Below are 25,286 nucleotides of genomic sequence, written 5' to 3' on the forward strand. Positions count from 1 at the left end.
TTTCCAGTTGATCTGCACTTGTCGCCCTCCCGTGCCTCTGGTTGGAGCGTACACCCACAGCCCATGGCCCCAGCCCACGCCCCCCAGGCTAATGCACTCTGTGTTTACGGGCCCCTCTAATACGCCATTCTCTGATCTGACAAGTTGCCTCTCATCTGAGCACACATTTTTAGATTGCTACTAGCAAGGGCAACCACACTCATCACTGCCACTAAGTGCCTTTTCAGTTCAGGCTGAGGGTTAGGGATAAACAAAAAAAATCCTTTGCACAAATCGAATGATTTTGGTGAATTAATGGAAGGGAGGGACTACTGTAGTGTATCGACGGGGTGTGAATTGATCATCTCCGACCACCACTACCATCTTAACCCCCCTTGCCAAAGCTGTCATTTCTAGGGCTCTGTCCATTGCCTTTCTCCCAGTCTATAAGAGTAGAACTCAGTGAAATGGATGATGCCCTATGTTATTAGAAAGAACATGCATGATCCAAATGGGTGCATTCATCAGTGCTTGACTCGTATTGACTGAAATTAAAGAGCAGGGGGAATCTCCACTGTTTGCGAAGCACACTGGCAGATAATGGATTTGGTACTTTGATTTTAACTGAGGTGGATACATCCCAGAATATGTAGTCAATGGGTTGCCTATTATACAGTGCCGTGTACATCGCAGTGTTACTAATTCATGAAAACATCCTTGGTATGATTGTACATTTGACTGTGAGAAATTGTCACATGCCCAGTCTTGTATGATTTGACTTTCACTATACACTGTATGAATCTGATTTGGTTGATCTATGATCTAATCAAGCCTGGACATAATACACCAGCAAAACACTACCACGTACCACAGATGTAGAATCTTAATTTGATCACTCTTTTGTTGCTGAGAATCTTCCTGCGGTGCAGGGAAGGCAGATTAGTTTCGTGATTTACATAAATTCACTGAAAACCCGCACTAAAACACGGTTGTGTTAACAGTATTGCACTTTTCATGTGGCCTACTTTTGTCCAGCTAATAGCCTAACCACCAATCAAGCAACATTACGTACCAAACGTTTAAATCATGTTGCTATTATTTTGCTACAACAATGCTGGTCAAATTAAGATCCTATATCTGTACAATGCCCTTGCAATAAAATACTGTACACCTTCTAATACAAACACCTTGATCACAGCTACAGCGTCATTGTGCAAAATGGTACGCAGCATCATCTGGACATGTGTGCGACAAAAGTGTAACATTCACCATTAACTGTCAAGAGGTCTACGCATACAATTTGATGATATGTTTGATAAATCCAAAGCATCCACCTCACATAACTCACTGCAACTGCCTCTGCAATGGAATGCTGCAAAGCAAACGCAGCGTTCCATTGGAAATGAATGTACTTCTGGTGTACCAAAACGCGATGACGCTGTCGCTGTGATCAAGGTGTAAGGAGTAGCCCTAGTCAGCTGTGAATTGCACTTCCCTACATTATGCTGCTCTGTGTGAGGACAACCCTCTACATAGTATTGCCAATGAAGGTGATAAATGTGTGTTTACAGTAACTTAACCAGTGACTGAGGTGATCGTCCACAAACTAGACATGAGAAGACAATTTACCAGTTTACCGGCTGACCTTAACTCCTCCTAAACAATAATATGTGTTAATTCATAGATTCTCATTGATGAGCTCCCATCTGACATATTTATGTGTTCAGTGCCCATAAAGGAGGCAGAATTCACACTGAGCTCCCTAAGTCTGCTCCTATTAGGCCAGGTTGTCCACTTCCGCCTACACAAGCCATTACCAGTCAAGTGACAGTGCGAAACAGTGACATTAAACCGCACCCCTTCATCCCAAACCAAATCTAAGCACTGTGATTCAACTTGTCATTGGTGAAATATTCATACCAGTGCCAGGGAAAACTTTGTCCCAAAGTTTGTCTCTGATCTGTCTAATGTGAGCTTGGACAAGGTCTTGCCTCTTAGTGTCACAGGTTATTAGGAGAAAGGGTCTTCTATGCTAAAAAATCTATACACAATATGGCAGCCAATCAGCCATTGAGTTGTAGCATTTCAAGCCTGGTGTTATCCTGTGTATGTTTGGTTGTAGTACTGATCTGTAAGAGGCATACCTGAATATGAGCAAGCCTTTGACATTTTAAAAGACCTTAAAGGACCTATGTAAAATACCCCATGTAAAATAAATGTGGCAATGTGAACAATGTTTCCTCAAAGTTGGAATTGCAATAAATACATTTCAAATTCACCAGTATCCATCATTACGATAGCTACCTTGGACAGCAAATTGAAGCTCTTTGGGGTCCAGCACTGTTGTCCTCTTATCCTGGGTCTTCTTCCCTCCCCGGCGGTTGCTCCGCCTTTTCCTGCTCTCACCCCACAGGTTGGAGCCGCCATGCATGCTGGGAATGTTTAAAATTGCGATGCCTTCCAAAGAGATGCTGTCTAGGTCCAGAGTGATGCCGTCGCACTTTACAAAGGATAAGGGTCAGGAAAGAAAGCGAGAGAGAGGGAAGAGGGAGGGAGCAAGAGCGAGAGAGAGAGAGAGGGATGACATCAAATCAATAATCAAAATGTTCCTCTTGAAACATTTGTGTAGCAATGAAATAACATTAAGTAGATCATGCTAATTATGCTTGAGCCAGAGCTTCTCAGTTAGGTGTTATCAAAACTTTACCACTCATCTGGCAGCCTTCACTGCTGAGTGATGATTAACAGTTTATGTCGAAGCCATTTGATCTTTGACAAGCTGGAAATGTCCACCAGAAGGGGACCTGCCACCAGCCATGACTCCTAACAACCTTATACTAGTACGGCATCCATATTAGGAATTCCCTCAGTTGCCAGCTGTATAATAACAGGCCACTTCTCTGTCCTCTCTCAGTGGAGTTTAAATACATGGCCTGTATTCCACACCAAACCTGCTCCCCTTCAGTACCATACTAAGTAGCCATCCACGGCTAATTAATGAAGACCTCTGCCACCGCTGATGGCTCTGAGGAGGGGGAGATGGATCGGCTAGACACCACCTTCATTATCCCTCAATATCACACACAGCAGGGCCGTGCCGGGATAATTACCTGTGTGTTGGGCTGAGGATCCGTTAGGGGAGTGGGAGGGGGAGAGGGGAGGCCTCCCTCCCTCCTCAACACTTCCAGACTGAAATTGGTACAAATGGAAGGCTATTTGTGGATCAGGAGGTGGCTGGTGCTCAGTGTCTTAAAATGGTGTGCACTAGATTAGAGGCATTATTCTTTCTCCCTGGGAGATTGTACCTAGGTGTTTGACTTTTTGCCTCTTGTTCTCACTGCATTGTGTCTGCTTTCAAAAGACTTAATTTTGCATGTTAATAACAGTAGGTGTTATTGTTGCAGAGACCAGTACAAGTGAGAGTAGTTTATGTAGTTTATGTTGAATTATTGCTTATTCATGCTATGACAAGTCATAGCATTAAATGGCATAAAAACACTTAGTCCCAATCTCCCAAAATTGAAAGCAGGCAGCTGTATTTACCTCAACCTCCAGAAAGTCGTGGAGCTTCTTGCATGTGGCCGAGAAGGTCTCAGAAGTGCCAAACTCAAAGTACCACAGCTTATTCTTTGTTCTGAAAAACAAGACAACAAGAAGTGTAAGGGGACTAGGAGGAAACAAAAATCTATCTCTTCCCACATCAAAATCTACTGCCATACAGTCAGCAATACAAAAAGTGGATGAAGCGATTTCCCTCTCTCTCCTCGCAATTCCTCTCTTTTAGTTAGTCTGCGTTTTATGGAATAGCTCTCTGTCTATAATAGCTTTAATTCATGTACAGTTTGTATTTAAATGTATTTATTTCAGACTTTTCACAATTGACTTGGAAGTATTCTCCACCATTGTGTATCAACAACAAAAATGATCTAATAATAAAATACGTTTTATCGTCACATACACAGGAGAGGTGCAGTGAAATGTGTTGTTTTACAGGGTCAGCCATAGTAGTACGGCGCCCATGGAGCAAATTAGGGTTAAAGGCCTTGCTCAAGGGCACATCGACAGATTTTTCACCTTGTTGGCTTGGGTATTCAAACCAGCAYCSTTTCGGTTACTGGCCCAACACTAAAACCACTAGGCTACCTGCTGCCCTATAACCCGCTACAGTGAATACCATCCACTATTGTTTGAGAATTTAAAATACATTTGATATTGGATTTAAAACATATTCACAAAATCCAATCTCCAAAAACATACAACGTCATTCATTAATCATAATGTCTCACACACGCAGAAGCCCAAAGACTAACGTAAAGGCGATTAACCACTAGAGTATGTGGGGTGGGTACCTAGCATTAAAACACAGCAAGGGGTGAGAGAGGGTAATCTAACTGGCCCTTCAATTAACTGAGGACTGGGGTGCTGCTCCCCCGGGTTCCTAGGGACACATGATCCCAGAGCTAAGCCTGATGATCAATGACCCTGCTAGTTAGAGTCACCATCTGTCTTTATAACAGTGTGATACTTTGTATAGAGCCTATATGCTTTTACTTTACTGAGCCGGCTTGTATTTATTAAGCGTATCAGAGCAGGAGTGCAGATTTAGGATCAGGTCCCCGCTGTCCATTCATTACAATCTAAAAAGGTCAAACTGATCCTAGACCAACACTCCTACCCCGAGATGCTTTCTGAATACTGTCCCAGACTTTAATCTGAAGATTGGTGCAGAATGTAGGCTACACCTTAAGACAGAGCAAGCTGTAAAACAAAGCAAATGGAAACTCTGAAATACTCCACGTGGACCGATGAGTGAGAATTAATAACTGTAGGCCTAATACACAAAGGGAAATTATTATACAGAACAGAGAACAACAATATCTATGAAGACAGGATTTCTTATAGACTCTCCAGGTTTAAAAGGCCTACAAGGTGAATCAATATTACTAAACGCTCTGATAGCCTCAGTTTGGTCAGCAAAGATTACTTGTCTCAACTTATTGCACTCTGCCCATAGAGATGGTGAGCCTTGAAAGAGTCATAATAACTCACAGCTCATCCCCCTTTGAGCATGAATTAAGTGGGGGAAAGAAGATATCTATCAACATGTGTTAAGAAAGATGTTCAAACATCTTTCGCTTGGCAAAAACAGATGGAGCAGTCTTTGAATGAGGAATATTAGCTACTCTTTGTAGATTCTGTACTGTGCATGTAGTACACATTGGAGTTCAGTTTAATAAGTGAATTTAATGAGGCATTAATCAACCTCAGGAGGCTGAAGAAATCTGTCTTGTCACCTAAAAACCTCACAAACTTTTACAGATACACAACTGAGAGCATCCTGTCGGGCTGTATCACCGCCTGGTACGGCAACTGCGCCACCCACAACCGCACGGCTCTCCAGAGGGTGGTGCAGTCTGCACAACGCATCACCGAGTGCAAACTACCTGCCCTTCACCTACAGCACCCGGTGTCACAGGAAGGACAAAAAGATCATCAAGGACAACAACCACCCGAGCCACTGCCTGTTTCCCCGGCTACCATCCAGAAGGCGAGGTCAGTACAGGTGCATCAAAGCTGGGACCGAGAGACTGAAAAGCAGCTTCTATCTCAAGGCCATCATACTGTTAAACAGCCATCACTACCACAGAGAGGCTGCTGCCTACATACAGACTTGAAATCATTGGCCACTTTAATAAATGCAACACTAGTCACTTTAATAATGTTTACATATCTTGCATTACTCATCTCATATGTATATACTGTATTCTATACTATCTATTGCATCTTAGCCTATACCGCTCTGTCATTGCTCATCCATATATTTATATATTCTTATTCCATTCCATTCCTTATTCCATTAGGTATTTGTTGTGGAATTGTTAGATATTACTTGTTAGATATTGCTGCACTGTCGGAACTAGAAGCACAAGCATTTTGATACACTCGCAATAACATCTGCTAAACATGTGCATATGACCAATAACATTTGATTTGATGGCGGACTAAATGCTGCTCTAACATTCATAGCATCACATCCCATCCGTATAGAGACTGTTTATGAGCACCAATGTCTATTTACAGCTAAATGCTTGACTTTCTTTAGAGATTTCTTTGAAAGCACACCACACAGCCGACAGAAGATTTATCATCATGGGGCTTTCGCACGCGAGAGAAAAAAACAACCTTACCACAGTGCTGACATGCAGAACTGAAGACAATAAAAAATGGCCTTCTTTTCGCTGGAATCAAAAAGCCTTACAAGCGGGATGTATTAGTGTAAGCAGAGTAACAATCACTAAATTATTGATTTCCTCATTAGGAGTTTTGTCAGGGCCATTTAGCTGCTTTATAAATTAGCTTTCATTAGCCACTTGCAGGATAGCCCGGGCTCAATGTTGATTTATAATGTGCAAGATGGTCAATAGGTGCGGGAAGAGAGGAGTAAGGAGAGAGAGGGAGAGGGAGAGAGCGAGAGAGGGAAAAAGAGAGCAAAAGAGAGAGCGAAAGAGAGCGAGAGACAGTGGGGGAAGACATGGGGCGTGCTGAGAGGGCCTACTACACAATGACACATCTAGCATCTCTCAAACATCACTTCCAACAGCTGCCCTGGGCTCCATGTGCAACCCTCACCATAAATGTGTGTGCTTAGCAGACCTAACACAAGACCGGCTAAAGCAAATGCGCAATGTAGGCTATTTCAAATACTATTTGAAGCCAGGTCTGGTTCCTTCTCATGAGAGACTTGTCTATGGCAGCCGAGAACGAAAACACACAAGCACTCCTGTCGCAGACAAAACACAAATGCAGACATGAGCATCATTTGCAAACAAACAAATGTGGTGGCCTGTTCACGAGTCTATTAAAAAACAAAGCAACTTGTGGTGTGACTGAAACTAAACAATGTGCAGTCTTTACACCTGCAGTGAGCTGTTGGACAAATAATTTGCAGCACTCGCTGAGGTGAAATTGTTTTGGTTTGTTTTTGTTATTTTCAAGAGGCTCTCGCACATCTGAAGCACTGCGACCTTTAAGACACAGGGGAACTACCCAGGTTTCCAAGCAGCTGTATTATTTGGTTGCCAGGCGGAAAGTTTCTCTCTGTTTACATGAGAGGCAAACTCAAGAGGCTATTACTCTCCTCTGATGTACATTACCTTTTGTACAGTGCACCACTTATCACCACAGTAATAGGCTTAATACAGCATGTCTAAAACACATAACATACAGTACACACAGCACATACAGTTCAATATAACCAAAACCAAACACAGCACTTTCTAGACAGTCTCAAGTCGACTTTGTAGTAGTTAAAAATGGGAATAGATAGTTGACATCTGAATGTCCTGATTGTTCCCTCTACTTAATGTATGATGTCTAAAACACAAATTCACTCTTACAGTACAATATCAAGGTCATGTTTTACTGTAAACAAAACCAAAACACAGCACTTTGTCGTCCTCAAGTCTACTTAACGTAGTTAAAGAAGGGAATAGATCAAGTCAAAATCAACATATACTACTACAGCATTGTCTTCTGTCCAGTACAACATAACCAAAACCAAAACGCAGCACTTTGTCGTCTACAACTTCGTGTAGTAGTTAAACATTGGAACAAATAGAACTGATAGAGTCGACATCTGACTGTCCTGTCGATTCCCTCCACTTAACCTAACAAGAGAGCCATGGCAACAAATCACGGCCTTATCTCCCTGTTCATGAGATAATTAGGAGCATCCCATTGGCCCCATCGGATTCCCCTCCTTTATGTGCTGATAGACTGGCGCTCAGCACCATGATCTGAAACACAGCTGGAACAGGGAGAAGCTCCAGTGAGATGGCCATTGAGGATCAATGGAGAATCAACTGAAAATGATGATCTTCTGAACAGGTTGATGCTTTCAATGTGGGTCAAGAGATTTGACTTTGCAATAAAAGTGAATATAAAGGGGTTTCATTAACCAGAGTGTGTCCATAATATCATAACTCATAGTATATTGCAAATGTAAGTTCATTTTGAAGTTCAGATAAACAAAGAAATGTACTTTTTTCCACCACTGAGTGCACGAGAGACAATTTGTAGCTACAACTGCATGTCAAAAGACAACACTGTCTCAGGTTTCACCAACCAGTGAAGCAAGCAGCTCCCTGCGCAGACTTAGCACAGAATTATGCCCCTGTTCTCTCCTCATCAGTCAACTCATCTACTTTATAAACCCCTGTCTCGTCACTCTATTAAAACGTCTCAAAGGCAAACAGGCTTCAGTGTAGCATGGCTAGGCTATCCCCAGGCCACAACACCATGTAATACTCTTCAATGCTCTTTCTACTGTCCACTGTTAGCATGAGGCACAGAGCCATTGATTTTTCCCTCTGACACTTAATCTAAGCCCCCATGATCTATGACCTTATTTTCACACTAATTTATTTTTGATCAGAGGTGATAAATATCACATTGACATAACCAACTCTTTGTGCATTGCATCAATGCNAGCTTCTATCTCAAGGCCATCATACTGTTAAACAGCCATCACTACCACAGAGAGGCTGCTGCCTACATACAGACTTGAAATCATTGGCCACTTTAATAAATGCAACACTAGTCACTTTAATAATGTTTACATATCTTGCATTACTCATCTCATATGTATATACTGTATTCTATACTATCTATTGCATCTTAGCCTATACCGCTCTGTCATTGCTCATCCATATATTTATATATTCTTATTCCATTCCATTCCTTATTCCATTAGGTATTTGTTGTGGAATTGTTAGATATTACTTGTTAGATATTGCTGCACTGTCGGAACTAGAAGCACAAGCATTTTGATACACTCGCAATAACATCTGCTAAACATGTGCATATGACCAATAACATTTGATTTGATGGCGGACTAAATGCTGCTCTAACATTCATAGCATCACATCCCATCCGTATAGAGACTGTTTATGAGCACCAATGTCTATTTACAGCTAAATGCTTGACTTTCTTTAGAGATTTCTTTGAAAGCACACCACACAGCCGACAGAAGATTTATCATCATGGGGCTTTCGCACGCGAGAGAAAAAAACAACCTTACCACAGTGCTGACATGCAGAACTGAAGACAATAAAAAATGGCCTTCTTTTCGCTGGAATCAAAAAGCCTTACAAGCGGGATGTATTAGTGTAAGCAGAGTAACAATCACTAAATTATTGATTTCCTCATTAGGAGTTTTGTCAGGGCCATTTAGCTGCTTTATAAATTAGCTTTCATTAGCCACTTGCAGGATAGCCCGGGCTCAATGTTGATTTATAATGTGCAAGATGGTCAATAGGTGCGGGAAGAGAGGAGTAAGGAGAGAGAGGGAGAGGGAGAGAGCGAGAGAGGGAAAAAGAGAGCAAAAGAGAGAGCGAAAGAGAGCGAGAGACAGTGGGGGAAGACATGGGGCGTGCTGAGAGGGCCTACTACACAATGACACATCTAGCATCTCTCAAACATCACTTCCAACAGCTGCCCTGGGCTCCATGTGCAACCCTCACCATAAATGTGTGTGCTTAGCAGACCTAACACAAGACCGGCTAAAGCAAATGCGCAATGTAGGCTATTTCAAATACTATTTGAAGCCAGGTCTGGTTCCTTCTCATGAGAGACTTGTCTATGGCAGCCGAGAACGAAAACACACAAGCACTCCTGTCGCAGACAAAACACAAATGCAGACATGAGCATCATTTGCAAACAAACAAATGTGGTGGCCTGTTCACGAGTCTATTAAAAAACAAAGCAACTTGTGGTGTGACTGAAACTAAACAATGTGCAGTCTTTACACCTGCAGTGAGCTGTTGGACAAATAATTTGCAGCACTCGCTGAGGTGAAATTGTTTTGGTTTGTTTTTGTTATTTTCAAGAGGCTCTCGCACATCTGAAGCACTGCGACCTTTAAGACACAGGGGAACTACCCAGGTTTCCAAGCAGCTGTATTATTTGGTTGCCAGGCGGAAAGTTTCTCTCTGTTTACATGAGAGGCAAACTCAAGAGGCTATTACTCTCCTCTGATGTACATTACCTTTTGTACAGTGCACCACTTATCACCACAGTAATAGGCTTAATACAGCATGTCTAAAACACATAACATACAGTACACACAGCACATACAGTTCAATATAACCAAAACCAAACACAGCACTTTCTAGACAGTCTCAAGTCGACTTTGTAGTAGTTAAAAATGGGAATAGATAGCTGATATCTGAATGTCCTGTTTGTTCCCTCCACTTAACATAGGATGTCTAAAACACTTGTAAAACATACAGTGGTTTATACAGCAAATTCACTCTTACAGTACAATATCAAGGTTATATTTTACTGTAACCAAAACCAAAACGCAGCACTTTGTCYTCCTCAAGTCTACTGAATGTAGCTAAACAAGGGAATAGATAAAGTCAAAATCAACATATACTACTACACATTGACTTCTTTACAGTACAATATAACCAAAACCAAAACGCAGCACTTTGGCGTCTACAACTTTGTGTAGTAGTTAAACATGGGAATAAATGGAATTGATAGAGTCGACATCTGACTGTCCTGTCGATTCCCTCCACTTAACCTAACAAGAGAGCCATGGCAACAAATCACGGCCTTATCTCCCTGCTCATTAGATAATTAGGAGCATCCCACTGGCCCCATCGGATTCCCATCCTTTATGTGCTGATAGACTGGCGCTCAGCACCATGATCTGAAACACAGCTAGAACAGGGAGAAGCTCCCTGGCCATTGAGGATCAATGGAGAATCAACTGAAAATGATCGTCTGAACAGGTTGATACTTTTACTGTGGGTCAAGAGGTTTGACTTTGCAATAAAAGTGAATATAAAGGGGTTTCATTAACCAGAGTGTGTCCATAATATCATAACTTATAATATATCGCAAATGTAAGTTCATTTTGAAGATCAGATAAACAAAGAAAGGTACTTTTTCCACCACTGAGTGCACGAGAGACAATTTGTAGCTACAACTGCAATGTCAAAGACAACACTGTCTCAGGTTTCACCAACCACTGAAGCAAGCAGCTCCCTGCGCAGACTTAACACAGTATTATGCCCCTGTTCTCTCCTCATCAATCAACTCATCTACTTTATAAACCCCTGTCTTGTCACTGTATTAAAAAGTGTCAAAGGCAAACAGGCTTCAGTGTAGCATGGCTAGGCTATCCCCAGGCCACAGCACCTTGTAATACTCTTTAATGCTCTTTCTACTGTCCACTGTTAGCATGAGGCACAGAGCCATTGATTTTCCCCTCTGACACTTAATCTAAGCCCCCGTGATCTATGACCTTATTTTCACACTAATTTATTTTTGATCAGAGGTGATAAATATCACATTGACATAACCAACTCTTTGTGCATTGCATCAATGCACTGTTTTGTTTAACATGACACCACCCCGAGTGCTACAACTCTGACTGGCAGCTTGAGAAATGGCCTGTGTCGTGTTGTCTCCCCTTTCTTAAAGAGATATGCCAAATAAAACAGTACAATGAATGGGTTTGTTTGAACTACAAGCAAATGATCCCTGGGTGTATTTATAATATCAGTATCCTCCCAGCAAACCAATAGTGTTTGTCAAATTTCCCAGAACATTTGTTAAGTTGCAGCAAATGTTCTCATAACACAAAAACTGTCCAGTCTTGCGAATGATTATACAATGTTTGCATAAAACATTTGCCTGATGTTGCAAGATCGTTCCCAGAACACATTTAGTCTGTTCTTTAAAGGTTCCCAGAATGTTTCATTAGATTGTGGGAACGTTGTGGATATATGACAAGGTTCCCAAAACATTAAAACTGTCCAGTTGTGCTGACATTCAGATAATGTTTGTATCAGGGTGCACAAAAAATTCCTTTGATGTTGCAAGAACGTTGACAGAACATCGTTTCTAAGTTCTTTAAAGGTTCCCAGAACATTTCATTAGGTTATGGGAACAGGGTGGGTACAAGATATGCTCAGTTGTGATGACATTCAATGTTTAAGTTAGGTTGCACTCGACATTCCCTTAATGTTTTAAGAATGTTGACCGAACACCTGGTCCAACATTTTTAAAGGTTCCCAGAACATTTAATTAAGTTATGGGAGTTGTCTGGATGTTGCAAGAATATTCTTGTGATACTCACGTATTGTACTTAAAAGGTTGCACAGAACATACCCACAATGTTGCACAATGTTCCACAATTTCCAAATGAGTCTGTTTTTATAACTTTTATTTGTTTTAGGTTTAGCATACTATTCTATTGACGTTCACACAATATATATTTTACCTGGTCTTGGAGGTACCCTGAGGAAGACAGCTTGTCTGTCAAAACGTTGGTTATTCAATTACTGCGTCTGAGCTCCTAGAGGGTGTGGCTCTCCTTTTCTTTTTCTAGTGTTCTACTCCGCTAGCCAGCACCTCGTCTAAACATCTATGAGTTTCTTTCACCTCCAGATTAACATTGTCTTGGAAGCTCTCAGAACAGTTCAAGATCATTTCGAAAACGTTATGTTTAAGTTTGACCTAATATTACCACAACATTCTCAGCGTACATATTTCTAGTTCCTTGAAGCATAAGAAAGCAGATTGGAACACAGCCCAAATGATGTTTCTCTACAGATTTAATGGCAATTTGCATTTGAGGATTGTATTGTAGGCCAACTACAAGGTGATATAGACACACAGCATTTCATTTCATCCATGTAATTAAATGTTATCAAAAACATTTGAATGTTTTTGGGATGTTATCATCATAATGTTAATAAAACCCTACCTAGAACTTAAATGGGAATCTTAGCTAATGTTCTGGGAATGTTGATGGTTTCCTGGGATAGCTCGAATCATTTTATCTGAGTTTATAAAAAATTGTCCTTGTCGTTGGAACTTTTCTGTTACAAAGCTCAGCTCATACTATAAGGAGGGATCTTGTTTTGTTTTTTTGTCCAATATTGAAATACCAATATTTCTAGATTCATCACAATAAATGTACTGAAGTAACAGAATGGCGTGTAAGGGATATGGTCCTATCAATTGTTATAATACAGGGACTACAATAATCAGACACATAAAATCTATAAACTATCTATCTAATGTACATTATTTGCTGTCTGTTATCTGTCACCCTACACGTGAACATACTGCTGGTGGGAAGGTGTGAGAAGGGAACCGTGTAGCCAGCTGGTGGCTCTGCAGGGGCTATGGGGGACACAACAGGGACTAGGAGACTTTTGGAGAAGTGGTGGGGAGTCAATATGTGTGGCTGGGGTCTTGGACAGTAAGAGCTGCTGCTACAATGTGAGAAATCAGAGGGCATTGAGACTACTATCGGGCTTTCATCTTAGAAAAAAGGTTTCCAAAAGGGTTCTTCGGCTATCCTTCGGCTGGTTTTAGGTAGAACCCTTTTTGGTTCCATGTATCACCCTCTGTGGAAACGGTTCCACATGGAAGCCCAAAGGGTGATATCTGGAACCCAAAAGGGTGATATCTGGAATCCAAAAGGATTCTACAACTTTTGTTTCCAAGCCTGTATAGAGGTATCATATTAAATATTACATACCAACCAGTTAGAATTAGAGTCTATGGGATTTACTGAACAAGACTGGTGGCTCACTTCTGAGGTCCAGTGTGTGAGTGTGTGTCCATTCATTAGTGAGTGTGTGCGTTTGTTCATTTTTGTGTGTACAGTATATGTATGCGCATGTGTGTGACTGTGTGTACATTCACGCTGGGTCGGGGACAGAGCCACAGGTGAGATCTCTCTAAATTACACTCACAAGTGGCCATTAATTATAGATGACATCCTGGTCAGACAAACGATTTCATCCTCAAATGAGGTCTGAGGGCGGCCCCTGCCCGGGTCCACAGGGGCCCTGTGGGGAAGCGGTTTGGGAGTGTGTGTGGCAGTGTGTGAGTGGATCCAGTGGGCCCTGCGCGCACGGCAGGCTTTGATGAACACACTCATTATGCTAAAGAGCGCTCCATGCCTGGGCTTCCCTGTGCCTCCAGGAAAGGTTAACGCCAGAGTGGTTCAACAGAACAGCCACAGGCTACACGAGGGAGAGTGGTAATATAACCCGTGCTTAAGACAGTAGTAGTAATAGTAATAGACTGCCATACATCAAATACAATACCTCAGGCTTAGAACACAGACCCGTGTCGGTGGCCATTGAACTGTTGCTAACAGATTATTGAAAATGGCTGAAAGTGTAACTGCTTTTGAGGGTACAATGGCAAAGACGACGACAGAATCTATCTCGCTATAATCATGTATTTTTCTTTCTTTCCATCTCTCTCTCTTTCCCCCCCCCTCCCTTAGTTTCTCTCTCTCTTTCTGAGGCAGAGATTAGTGTGTAATTACATGGGAGATCAGTAACAAAGAGAGATAGAAAAAGGAGCAGTATATTTTAACTAGGCAGAGGGAGGTAGTGTGTGGCGTCGTCACGGGTCGACTGATTGTCTTACTTTTAATCCTCGACCTCATTATCACCTCTTGGTCAGGCTGCAGTCAGTAAATGAATCTATCTGCCGACGTGTCAAATCTTCACACATTCTCCCTCATAACCGCCCAGAGGTGCCAATACAGAGTGGGAGTCACCCCCGGCCCGGCCCCAGCATTCATTACATTCATCAACCAAATCCCCTCGTTTCATAATTTAAAACACAATATGCCATTATTTTGTTGCTAATTAAACCTGATCAAATATGTATGTCTTCTTTAAGGTCAACCCGATGACAAATGTAATTGATATCCTCTGAAGAAAGAGAGAAAGACTGAGAGAAAGAGAGTAGTGCAGTCTCTGTTGTGATTTCGATGGGGGAGGAAGGGAGGAATGGAGTGGGAGGATGCTTCTTCCATTCATTGTAACTTAGTAGCCTCTCATGCCAGGCCTGATGGCTGCTGAAAGACAGTACTACAGTAACTGAGAGATGGTGAATATATCTGATTTGGAAGAGTCATACATGTATGTGCAGTTCAACTGTGACATGTGGGAATGTGTGTCAGGCTGTGTTTTTGAGTTGCGACTGCTGTGAACTTTTCATGTGTCTTGGTGTTGGCTTTACACAGGCCCAAATGTTCTATCCTGTACAGACAGTGTTCTCTGCCTTACACCCACTATTGAACACTGTTCATACACTCGGAAGGAAATGGCTCCATGATAAGTTGCATTCTACTTGCAATGGACATGAGCCCCTTGGACAAATCCAACAAAATATATGCTACCTTGAAAAACTATAATCATGCATTATTCAATTGGCAAGGATAGTGTGTAATAGAGAGATCCTAAACCCATTCCCTCCTGTAAATTATTCATTGAATTCAAATAACAGATGGTACAATTTTCTTTAAATATCTCAATCATTTTTCACATGGGCTTAAAAATGGTATAAAACAATATCTTTGATGTCTTTGTATACATGTTTTTTTTGTTCCTGTGTATTCATATATATAGCCATATAGTGTTATTGATTGATATTAACAGTTTGGGAATTGAGATTTAACCCAATGATTTAAAAAAATATGCAGTGTGGCTAAACCTGTACCTTCAATGTATGGCTACACTAGCATTGGAATATGCCTAAAAACACACATACTGGAGAGAAAAAAAACACAAAACTGCAATACAAGGAAAATTTGAGTACTCTCCCATATATCATTTTGCACTGCAGCAACCCTTGCAGATCACGTAGCCTAAACGAACCTGTGGATAATAGTTTGCTAAATGTTGAACTAAAGTCAGAGTAAATATGATAAATGAATACGAATGGGATTATTAGGAGACTGTGTGTCATCACTCCGACAGATACATGATGTCAAACTACCCAAGCAAATTCAATTACCCACGCCATTACTCCTTACTGCTAGTGGAGATGTATTGGTCATGTTAAATATTGATGGGAACATAGATGCCACATTTGCTCATCTCCAACGGTGAACACATCTATTTAATGTAATCACAGATGCTAAATATGAGGCATGTCCATTTACTGCATCAAGTGACTACTGAAGAAAAGAAGAAGAAAGAGTCTATTGCAATATGAGGCTTCCAGCCATGTTTTTTAAAGGACCAATAGAGCTTTTTTCCCTGTATAGAGCTTTCTGACTTGGTGAGTATTTCTGTTCACAGGTGTCACACTACCAGAGGTTTTGAATGCCACTTTTTTTCCCCATATTGCTAAATGAATGATCCACTTCAGAACTATCCCTAGTATGTTTTAGCTGTATACATTGGTCAATCAAACAATCTAAAAGTCCCCCTGTACCAATGCAAAATCCGCTTGGCTCCTAAATATATTTGTGGTAAACAAAATAAATTCAGTAAGATATGGGCTAAAGTATGAGGAAAGAGAGAGGAGATACCAGAGCTAACCATATACCAGTTAGAAGTGGCAGCTTCACAGGTGCTGACAGTCAACAGGGAGAGAGGAGTTAACATGCAGTGTTGGTGAAGTGTTGGTTAAAACCCAACAACACATACCTGCTGTTAAAGCGTTCAGGGTGTCTCTCCCTCATCATGTGGAACCGATGTGCAATGGAAGCATCCTAAATAAGGGAGAGAAAATAACATGGATTCAGCAATGACTTTGATTTTTATACTAATTTATACAGTGGAAAAGGCCTATTAACCAATGACTGTATAAATAAGGGGTATACGTACATTACCAGTCAAAAGTTTGGACACACCTACTCATTCCATTTTTTTGTAATTTATTTGTAAAAAAATATGTTTTGGTTGCTACATGATTCCATATGTGTTATTTCATAGTTTTGATGTCTTCACTATTATTCAACAATGTAGAAAATAGTACAAATAAAGAAAAACCCTGGAATGAGTAGGTGTGTCCAAACTTTTGACTGGTACTGTATATTAGGGGTATAAAACAATACAAATATTTTCATTTTGTAATAAGCTACAAGACTAAAAGAGTTTACATTTACATGTGGGATATTGTTATTTAAATTAATTAATTTATGAGATACAAAGATGTCGCAAAATATAGACAAGATGTTGGTACTAAAATCAATACGATGGCTTTTTAACACCAATTAAAGTCAACTTCTTCCCCTCTGGTGATAAGCATCTCAGCCAACTTTCTATTGCACCCAAAAAACGACACATATGCCCGATGCATATTGATATGCCTAAACAGAACCAGGGTGTTTTTGAATTCCTGGCCAACTGGAAGGCGGGRGGTGGTTGAGGTTTGAGCCAGGGATGAGGGTATTGACAGAGAGCTTGACGAACAGCACGCCGTCTTTCCACACAGGCTAATTAATTAAACACACATTGCTAGTAATCACAGCTCCCAACGTACAGGATGCTGCCGGCTCCCGTGGCAACCAACTTGTTCTCTCTCTCTCTCTTACTCTCTCTCGCTCTCTCTTTCTCACTCGCTCTCTCTCTCTCTTTCTCTGACCCGGGGCTAGAAGTGCACCACATTGGTAGACTCACTGGCATTGTTGAGTGTGAGTGTGTGTGTGTGTGTTTGCGTGCAGGCATGTGTGATGAGAATGACAGACTGTGAGATTGACAGCTACTCTATTAATCAAGAGAATCTAAGGAAAGTAAATCTGTGCCTGTTTGTTGAAAAATCTGTGTGTTCTATGAAATGCTACCAAAAAAGTAGACTACCCTTGGGCCATTTGAAGATGAAACCTCACTAGAATTTACCATGGTCTTTGTGAGTCACGATGATTGCCAAGTAAAAACAACTGACGAATAGTCTTCAACCACAAAAAGGGGGGAAAACTTCAGGAAACTTTTCGGGTTTGTTCCTATCCCCCCACTTGAGCAATCTGTTTTGACCCGCTCCATGTTGAGTGGCTCTATTGAAACGCCAGCCACAGGGATGACCCCCTGCTAGCTCTCAGTACAACATGTAGGAGAAACCAAAAAAATCAATGCCGTTTTCTTGATGTCTTTTCAAGACGCTGTTAAATAAAGACCAAAGAATTTCCAAGATCCCCGCAGACTCTATTTATCTTCAACATGAGCCAGAAAAGGTGAGATGATGGATATATCTGAAAGATTGGAACTTGATTTTCTTACAAACAGGACAATAACTGAAAACAAGAGAGTGCAAGGAAGGAGGAGTTGTTTCCCTTTTGGTTTGAAATCTGTGAAAATATACTGCAGCTCAGAAACCAGTGAGCAACCACTTCAAGTAACCTCCAAATTGAAGAAGGTACACTATAACCTTGTATACAATACGTCAAATCAAAGCAAATTTTATTGGTCGCGTACACATATTTTGCAGATGTTATCGTGGGTGTAGCGAAACGCTTATGTTCCTAGCTCCAACAGTCCAGTAATACCTAGAAATACAAAACAATACACGCTAATCCAAAAAAATCGAATAAAGGAATTAAGAAATATATAAATATTAGAACGAGCAATGTCAGAGTTCGGTGTGTATATACATTGGTGTGTATAGACATTATGGACAGTATATGAATGGAAAATGTGTTTACGGTAGTAGTTATATAGGATGAACCTTGACTAGAATATAGTATATACATAAGAAGTGGGTAAAACAGTATGTAAACATTATTAAAGTGACCAGTGTTCAATGACTATGTACATATTGCAGCAGCCTTGAGTACCGGGTGTTAGCCGGCTAGTAACAGTGACTAAAGTTCAGGGCAGGGTACTGGGCGGAGGCCAGCTAGTAGTGACTATTTAACAGTCTGATGGCCTGCAGATAGAAGCTGTTTCTCTGTCCCAGCTTTGATACACTTGTACTGTCTCCGCCTTCTAGATAGTAGCAGGGTGAACAGGCCGTGGCTCGGCTGGCTGAGGTCCTTGATGATCTTCTTGGCCTTCCTGTGACACCAGGTGCTGTAGATGACCTGGAGGGCAGGCAGCATGCCCCCGGTGATGTGTTGGGCTGACCACAGCACCCTCTGGAAAGCCCTGCAGTCCCGGATGGTGCCGTTGCCATACCAGGCGGTGATACGGCACAACAGAATGCTCTCAATGGTGCATCTGTAGAAGTTCCTATCCTTCCTGTAGAAGTTCCCGTCAGTCTCTAACTGTAACTAGATGGACTGCTACTGCAACTACATTCCACTAAAGCTACTTTGTCCCTTAGGGCCAATGTAATGTATCGCAAGGTCATATGTACAATAAGAGGACATTAACAGTAGATCATCTGAGCTGATGATACAAACATCTTCAACCTCAATCCCCAAACAGCAGTAGGACAAGGAAGTCTCACTCTCACGCTCCCTCTCACTCATCTTGGGGACGCCTTCAAATAATTACCATTGTAAAACTCTGGCACCCAAATTAATACAGGACATGTGTAATGTAATGTGCCCTCATAGCTCAAAGTTTAGTCCAATTATGAGTGGTGCTCAGGCAGCTGATGACTCTCCTTCACGGGGAGAGTAATGACTTTGACATGCGAGCCTGGGTCATTAGATGAACTGACTGCATCATCTTAGGACCTCCTCTGTGATTAGGTCTGTTCCTCAGCACACTAAGCCCTGATTGAGATCATTACACTTCACGTCACTTTTAACGTCCTCATAAAGGGATGGCACCATTAATTCCATTCAACTGGACGGAATGGCTGGATTGGAAGGATAGGAAACAGGAGGTGTGCTAAAATAGTTGACGATGTGGTCGGATGATGGTCTATTGGGAAGATTTTATGACTTGGCGTTTGGTGTAAATCTTGTAAAAATGGAAGAGGAAGTTGTAGGTGATCCTGGTACTTTGTGAAGTTCGACAGGGATGGTGGGTTTAAAATACGTTTTGAAATATACTCTCCCCATCCAACACTGTTACCCGTTCATTCACCAACCCCTGGGCTTGTGCAAGTTCAAACAGACGCCTATCGGTTTGTGCAAAGCCCCAGCCACCTTCAACGCCTGATGCAATGGCAGGTTGATGCTTATTGTCATGAATCTGAAATTAGCGATTTCCGCTGGATGGGCCAGCTGCAAAAATGGCAATATTGTAAAAATTCAGGAAAACAAAAATTATATTTTTGGTCTTAATTTAAGGTTAGGTTTAAAATCTAATTTTATGACTTGGTGGCTGTGCCAGCTGGTAACCATTCTGCAGAGCTGACTTCAGTGCAATAACAACAATAAATGCCAACCTGTGATGCAATGCTTAGAATTTTTAAGATGAAAAAAGATGTGCACTCTGCACATGAAATGTTTGAAATCCAAGAATAAGATGCTTATGATTACACTTTTCTGTGGCTCGACAGTGAAACCTTTTGGTTGCTACTGATCCTCAGAGTTTGACTCTACAGAAATGTCATTACAGAAACAATCTTTCTTCATCTGCATAATCTCTGAGGTAATTATTAGCTTGACTTGTTTTGTAATCTTTATTGTATTCAGTGTTTCTTTCCAATGGAAAGCAAGATTTGATGTGAAATGTGACACAAAATATATCACACTCAATTCCATCGAGAGCTCAGAATCTTCCTAATCCTGGGCAAACAACTTCATTTGTCAACACGTTCGTTAGATACTAATCCCACTGTTAGAAGGCCATGAAAATAGTGTTATAACAATGAAGTCTATTGGTTGCAATGGCTTAAAGTAATACTTCTGCTAAGGCTGCTATCCTTCTTTGGTTGAAGGGTATTGCAATATCTGTACATACATTCAGAAAACATGTTTTGCCTCAAGCCACGACGAATATTGAGGAATTATGAGAGAAATTATCTTTATTTATTCCAATGCTTACAACCCCTTCGTCTGTTAAGTGGACCTACCTTCGTCAATACGGGACAAAGCCAAGGTATTTGACTAACATTTCTAAGGACATGCATCCCTCATTTCCCCGTCATGTTCGAATGTCACAACACCAAGATGCCACCGTCTCCCAACCTGCAAATGTCAATTACCGTATTTCCCCTGACATTTATCAGTAATGACCCACACGAGCTGGGTGTAATCAGTGTCATTATGTTGAAGATGGACAGAGACTCTGCTGTTGATGAGTTTAAAGGTGCGTAGCACCACGCAGACGCACAAAATACAACATATTCTTCAATCAGAGGTGGTTGAAGCTTTAACACATCTCAATAAAGGCTTATTAACTAGCATTTGATCAAAATGAGTAAGATTACTCAGAAGAACATATGACTATGTTGCTGCTTTAAATTCGGTATACAGTATTTATCCAATTGAGGCCTTTATATAGATTATTCGATTGAAATGGATGATCCACGATAAGCATGAAGCTGTCAGTCATGTTGTTTTAGGTGAGAGCCTTAGATTAAACACGGCCCTCTCCTATTGACTAGTCCAGGTTGTTGACCCACTGTTCTTGCTGAAAGGGATAGATCATTTTAGATATGTGTTTACTTATCTTGAAAGCCGTCTATGGACAAGGAGTGACTGCAATCCACACTTTCGTTTTGTTAAAATAGCCACTGCCAAGATGTGCTAATATTAGGAAACAAATATTTAAAATCGCTGAACTATGCCTTTAATGTGACATATGCTCTGCATATTAGTGTAAGTAACTCACCACCCCAATAGAGAAATAGTTGTTGACGATGCTGTAAGGCACAGGGTCTCCCCTCTCTTCTTTGTCCGTGGGTGTGACGCTAATCTTCCAGCGGTCCAACATCACCTCAGAGCTGTTCTCTATGCCCCTCAGGATGTTCAGAATGCTCTCTCCCTCATAACCTAATACACAAACAACATATAGGATAGCTTATGTTGTAGATAATACCCCAGAACATAAGCTAAAACACATTATAGTATAGGCCATAAGTATTTTAATATAACATTATTCTCTGTCATTTTAGCTATTCTAACTATTTATGCCTACTGATTTATTCCTACATGAAAACATAGGTAACATTTACAGTCAAAGGAGAAAATGAATGTATGGTCAAATCTAAATTCAATATCATGAATCATGTAATTGGACAAAAAAATGAGGCCACAGATTTATGTTTCTCTCATTTAAAAAGGAATAATATAATTCATAAAAAAAATTGCTATTAAAAATTGCTATTGCATCAGTAAATTGCTATTAAACATACCTCCTCCCCATCGCAGACACCTTGCCAGGTCATTTCCTGTTCCAAGGGGAAGTACACACACAGGGGGGTTCCTGTCCAGGTTGGCCTTATCTACACAAGAGGAACAACAAAAACATCATACTGTATTATTATTACTATGCCATTGAGCAGACGCTTTTATCCAGAGCAACTTACAGTCATGCAGGGCTCCCGAATGGCACAGCAGTCTAAGGCACTGCATCTCAGTGGTAGAGGCATCACTAAGATGTGACCCTGGTTTGATTCAAGGCCGTATCACAACCGGCCATTGGGAGTCCAATGTAACCTTTACTTGACTAGGCAAGTCAGTTGAGAACAAATTCTTATTTACAATGACGGCCTACACTGGCCAAACCCTAACACGGACGATGCTGGGCCAATTGTGCGCCGCCCTACGGGGCGCAGTGGTCTAAGGCACTGCGGTCTAAGGCACCTGCCAAACTTGGACAACATTGGGCCAATCCCCCCTATGGGACTCCCAATCACGGCCGGTTGTGATACACCCTGGATTCGAACCAGGGTGTCTGTAGTGACACCTCAAGCACAGAGATGCAGTGCCTTAGACCGCTGCTCCATTCGGGAGCCCTGCATGACTGTAAGTTCAAAAGGTATGTTTAGATCGCTGCGCCCCATAGGGCGGCGCACAATTGGCCCAGCGTTGTCCGGGTTAGGGTTTGGCCGGGGTAGGCCGTCACTGTAAATACGAATTCGTTCTTAACTGACTTGCCTAGTTAAATAAAGGTTCTATAAAATTGCAAGCTCCCTGCTCTACCAACTGAGCTACAGAGGACCTCACCCCCACATTCTGACCACAACAACAAAACTGAACACGAATCCACTTTAACATACTGTATATATTTTTTATTTAACTTTGATTTGCCCAGGTCTCTGAGTAAAGAAATAAAAAATCCCATTCAGTGCAGCATGGTTATCTGACCATCACTCAAATCTAAACTCTGACATCTGTGCAACAACAGATAGACCTTGACTCGACGTGAATGTCCAGTCTCACAGGCTATTTCAGGAGTAGCATTCATTCTGTCCATGTTATTACTTCTCTTTGTTTTGATGGATAAAAAATTGAGGCAATTTTTTAAGGCAGAACCAGGAATAAGTCTTCAAGAAAAAATTGACTTCAGGCAGGCTGTTTCTCAAACGACGACTAATATGCCGATTTTGAACTCACATAATCATCCTGTTTTTACCTCCCTTGAACACGCAGGCTTGGACGTAATGAAAATGTTCATATACAAATCATAAAAGTATATTTGATGTTTTCTTGCAAAATAACAAGAGCACTGTTTATTCCACCAAAGTAATACAAAATAATAATAATTGAAACGCACAAAAAATGTCACTGTATGGCATAAATGTACAGGTTTTGAAGAAAGCACAATGAAATGTTACGGAAAGGGGAAAACTGTTATAATGCAAAAGTTATGTTATATTTAGAATCTAAATGCAATTTTTTATTATAAAATTGTGAGGACCAAATTCATACTTAGGCCTAGTTCCATTCATCCCACTAGTATAATCACTAGTATATACCAGGATGTATTCACCAGTCTGTTCACCAATGTAGCACTGGTGTGGCAGTGGAAGTGCACACTCACCTATGAAATCCAGAATCCAACCGACTGTCCCATCCCCACCACAAGCTAACACTCTGAAATCTGGAACCTCTCGGAAGAAATTCAACCTTGAACACAACAAAAAAATCATATACACAATATTAATCATGTAATGCAGGAAATAATCCCCTTTTAGAGAGAAACACATTATTTTCTTTATCTACTATAAATTCATTAAAAATCTTCAGACATTCTGCCCTGAAAAAATGCACTATTTTGTCCAACAGTAAATTGAACTCAAGGCTACCTTATTCAAAGGTACTGTACGTGTTTTATCTCCATACTTATCCCTATTTTATCTCACATCTACAGTATATTGTAACTCTGCTGCACTGGAAAGGCCCCTATAATCTCACAAAATAACACATATCACATTGACAATTATTCCTTCAGCCAGCTAGTCTGTTTAGAGGCTAATCGGATCAAGATGGCCAATGTTCAGTCCAACTTCTTCCGTTCCTTCACAATAACAAAGCCCTAACTGAATGAGGGAGCCTCCAAGCCTCATATGGCGGATAAATGATTCGCTCAATTACTCTCCAACTGGGACTGCAAACCGCATTAGGTGCAAAACAGACGGCCGTGAACATGAAAGGCAACTTTGGGGATATTTAAATACCAAGAAACAAACACTTAATTTGGGCTAATTGCATTAGCGCTAGTGCTAATTGACAGCAGTGTGTGCGGCTGCCTCAGCCTGCTAGTGGCCACGGTGACCAGTCACTTTGCTAATGCCAACCGCATTACGTACACTTCACCAAATATTAACAAGGTTACAGCCGGGCAAGGTCATCTTGAATGTTCCCAACTAAAGATAGAGGGGCTTCTTCTGAGTGCAACACGTCTCTTAGAGCCTCGTCAATAAACATGGCCTTCCCAGCCAACAAAGCTCCAAACACAGAGAATCAATACTGAAGACACAATATGGCCGACAAGGTCAATTTCAAATCTTACGACTATGTATATATGGCGTAAAGCCATTATTTTGCCCCTCTGGGCCACTGTAATTATGAGCATAAACTAAACCGTCTACAAAAGTTTATATTGGACTTTTCCTCTTCGCAAACCATTTACATTCTGCTTTCAAAACCTAATCAAAGTCCAGCAACATCAGAGCACGGCGGTGACGTGTTCCTGCATTTCAGAACGTTCCGGAATTGGTGTGTCTAAAACAAAAGGGGCGGAACCTTGTGCATCGAAATGATCTGCTCATCTTCTTAATCATAGACACGGATAGTCCAACAACCCCAGACCCATGCCTGTGCAGCCTACAGCAGTATGCGTGATCACACATCAGCATGCCTCGCGTCACTCACAATATATCACTATTCCCACACACTGTAACCAATACTAGACTCAAGCACAGTGTTGTTGTCTAGCTGTTTGTGATCTCTGATCTCACCTTTCAATCACGTCTGCATATGAATCCGGATTGAGTGAGAGGCTCAAATTGAGAGACCTCCCTTGCATGAGATGTTGGATATTATGACTGGGCAATAGCGGAATACATTAGGGCTTTGTAAACAGTCGCTCATCCACCACTCTGATTCCACATGTAACTTGGGGATAATAATGATAGTTGAATCATGACTGTAGAGTGTTCTGTGCACTTTAGGTGATGTTGCAGAGTCT

General features: G+C 41.2%; 1 protein-coding gene across 1 annotated transcript in view; it reads right to left on the reverse strand.

Annotated features, from left to right (window-relative positions):
- Nucleotides 1-1,983: 1,983 nt before the first annotated feature.
- LOC111965151 (diacylglycerol kinase beta-like) overlaps nt 1,984-25,286 on the reverse strand; it is a 43,623-nt gene continuing 20,320 nt past the window's right edge. The window contains exons 17-22 of the mRNA XM_023989170.2: nt 23,637-23,722; nt 22,006-22,095; nt 21,483-21,643; nt 16,461-16,525; nt 3,523-3,613; nt 1,984-2,479 (exon numbers count right to left, since the gene is read on the reverse strand). Coding sequence (XP_023844938.1) covers nt 2,255-2,479; nt 3,523-3,613; nt 16,461-16,525; nt 21,483-21,643; nt 22,006-22,095; nt 23,637-23,722 — 718 coding nt within the window. The 3' untranslated portion in view covers nt 1,984-2,254. The remainder of the gene's footprint in view (nt 2,480-3,522; nt 3,614-16,460; nt 16,526-21,482; nt 21,644-22,005; nt 22,096-23,636; nt 23,723-25,286) is intronic.

Source organism: Salvelinus sp. IW2-2015, linkage group LG6.1 (genome assembly GCF_002910315.2).
Source record: "Salvelinus sp. IW2-2015 linkage group LG6.1, ASM291031v2, whole genome shotgun sequence".
In the NCBI taxonomy this organism is placed as follows: domain Eukaryota; kingdom Metazoa; phylum Chordata; class Actinopteri; order Salmoniformes; family Salmonidae; genus Salvelinus; species Salvelinus sp. IW2-2015.